General features: G+C 39.3%; 1 protein-coding gene across 1 annotated transcript; it reads right to left on the bottom strand.

Moving 5' to 3' along the window:
* Window positions 1–1019: 1019 nt before the first annotated feature.
* On the bottom strand, window positions 1020–2082 carry LOC145796079 (uncharacterized). Its single transcript, XM_082881076.1, has 2 exons — window positions 1464–2082; window positions 1020–1309 (listed from the first exon to the last, which is right to left on the bottom strand). Exons 1-2 carry the CDS (start codon window positions 2080–2082, stop codon window positions 1020–1022), a joined length of 909 nt encoding a protein of 302 aa, XP_082737202.1.
* Window positions 2083–2360: the final 278 nt, after the last annotated feature.

The raw sequence follows: 2360 nt of genomic DNA, 5'->3' as shown, positions 1-2360 counted from the left end.
ATAACTAATTGGTGGCCTCTTTGAATGGCCCCTTCACAACCAATGAATAAAATACCTATCACTGGCATCCATCCATCAAATGGCAAACAATGAATAAAAAACCTATCACTGGCATCCATCCATCAAATGGCATTCATTCAATGAATAAAAAACCTATCAGTAGAATTTATTCAAAACACACAATTGGAATCCATCTATGTAATGGCAACCAAAACCAACACAAGCTACATTTACATAGAAATGAGGAGTACCATCCATTAAAATAGAGCATCATGCACAAAAGCAACAGTCATAAATTTATCATTCAAGTTTTCAAAACACACAATTGCTTGTGACAACCAAAATACTACCTTTACATAGTTAACAAGTTCAGGACAACCTTTCCCAAAAAAAAAATAATAATAATATTACATGTACAAAAAGCCCCAATGAGAAAGTCATGTAGATGCTTCCTTCTTCTATCCAACCCAAAAAAAAAAATGTCAAGTGGGCGCTCCCTCTTTCTGTCCAGTTGATGCTGATTTAATGCCACTAGCTTTGTACACTAGCTTGCCTCTTCACATCATTTGACCTTCCTTTGGTGTGCTTGTTGAACTCATTGGAGATAGAGTTGATTGACTTCCTTGTACCACTCTCCTTTTAACCTACAATAAGATTGAATTATCCATAATTAAACACAATCAAATATAGGACAGTTAAGTTACTATTTAAAATATTTAAAAAAAAAAAAAGGGGAAGAACACTGGCAGCCAGTTTCTTCTGTCTCATGTGTCTCTTGACATCAAGTTTTTCTGCAGTTAATTGGCTCTGAGGTTGGCTTGGTTCAGTTTGGCTCCCCTGAGCTTGGCTTTCTTGCATGTAGTTGAATCTGCCCTTGACCTTGCAACTTCTCCTGTTGTGTCCCACCTTCCCACAATTATTGCAGGTCATTTTAGTGCCCTGCCTTCCTAGCTTTGTGCCTTGAATTGGTGCCTCAGTCTCCTTTCTTTTGTTTTGTTTAGGTCTCTCAGCTCTCTTTTTCACATTAGGTGGAAACAACTTGCATACTCAGTTCTTGGCCACATTTCTCTACCATTAATAGGAGTCAACATATTGTCATAGATCTTCAGATAAGTCTCCACCTTGTAATACTGATGAACATGTTTTTCTGGTTCTTGGCCCAAGAAATTTGTAGCAGCCACAACATGGGCACATGGAATGCCTAACAGATCCCACTTCCTGCAGCCACAAGTCCAAGCTTGCAAGTCCAGCTTGTATTGCTCACCATATGGCCCTATAACCTCAAATTGCTCACTACCAATCCATCCACCTGCATTCACTTTCAGGACATATAGGACCATTGTGTCTTTGCATTACATCTCTTCTTTTTTGAACTATTTCCATCAACGACAACCTAATCTTCTCTAACATTGTAACCACAGATTTACTCCTAGCTTCCAAGATGCTTGAATTGAAACACTCACATAGATTGTTTAGCAAAAGGTCACACTTTGGAAAAGTATTAAAGTTGCTCTTGCTCCAATGAATTGGGGGTCTTTCAACTAACCAATCATATGCCTTACAATCAACTTCTTTAATCTCTGTCATCACTCTGGTAAATACAAGAACAGTTGTTGCCCTTGCAGCCTTCCACAACAGATCTTTTAGAACCAACCCCTTGTGTTTGCCCTTAAAATTGTTGTACAAATGCCTCACACAAAACTTGTGTGAAGCATTTGGGAACAACTCAGCCACTGCATCAATCAAACCCTTTTGTTTATCACTCATGAAGGTATAACAATGAGAGTTTACAATATTCAGATCATGTCCTAGCAGCTCTAGAAACCACAACCATGGTTTTTTCTTCTCTTTCTCAACAATTGCATAGGCAAATGGAAATATGCAATTGTTTGCATCTATCCCAACAGCACTCAAGAGAATACCACCGTGTGACACTTTCAAATGGTATCCATCAACTCCTATGACTGGCCTGAAAGCATTCATAAAAGCTTTCTTCAATGGACCCCAACACAAGTACAACCTTCTGAACTTTGACTCTGTATTTGTAACACCCGCATCCTTTAAATCCTTTGGAGAGTGCATTTAATTCCCTTATTTTCATTTTGGGAGTCTTTGGAGTTATTGAAAATTGGTTTTGGAGGAGTGTAATCCGATTTAATCTTGTTGGTTGGTTGTTCGCGTTTGTTCTGGTCAAAAGTTCCCTGGAAACTTTGAAATTTTGCCTTGGGGTCGACACTAGCCTTTCGAAGGGTTGACCCTTGCATGTTGTCATGTTTCTGGAAGTGCCGCTGGAAAATAGGGTCGACACCAGCCTTGGTGGTGTCGACACTTGCCTCTTGTTGCTGTCCACAAGGGTCGAC

Source organism: Camellia sinensis, chromosome 7 (assembly GCF_055761805.1).
Source record: "Camellia sinensis isolate YWXY chromosome 7, ASM5576180v1, whole genome shotgun sequence".
Lineage (NCBI taxonomy): Eukaryota > Viridiplantae > Streptophyta > Magnoliopsida > Ericales > Theaceae > Camellia > Camellia sinensis.
Note: the sequence above shows the minus strand (reverse complement) of the source record. Positions and strands in the feature narration are given on the sequence as shown.

Bases quoted from the DNA above. Each gene is read 5' to 3' on its own strand.
- LOC145796079 (XM_082881076.1), bottom strand. From the start codon at position 2,082: ATGCACTCTCCAAAGGATTTAAAGGATGCGGGTGTTACAAATACAGAG. The intron at 1,310-1,463 runs GTGAGTGTTTCA...AAGTGAATGCAG, and splicing joins CCTTTTGCTAAACAATCTAT to GTGGATGGATTGGTAGTGAG.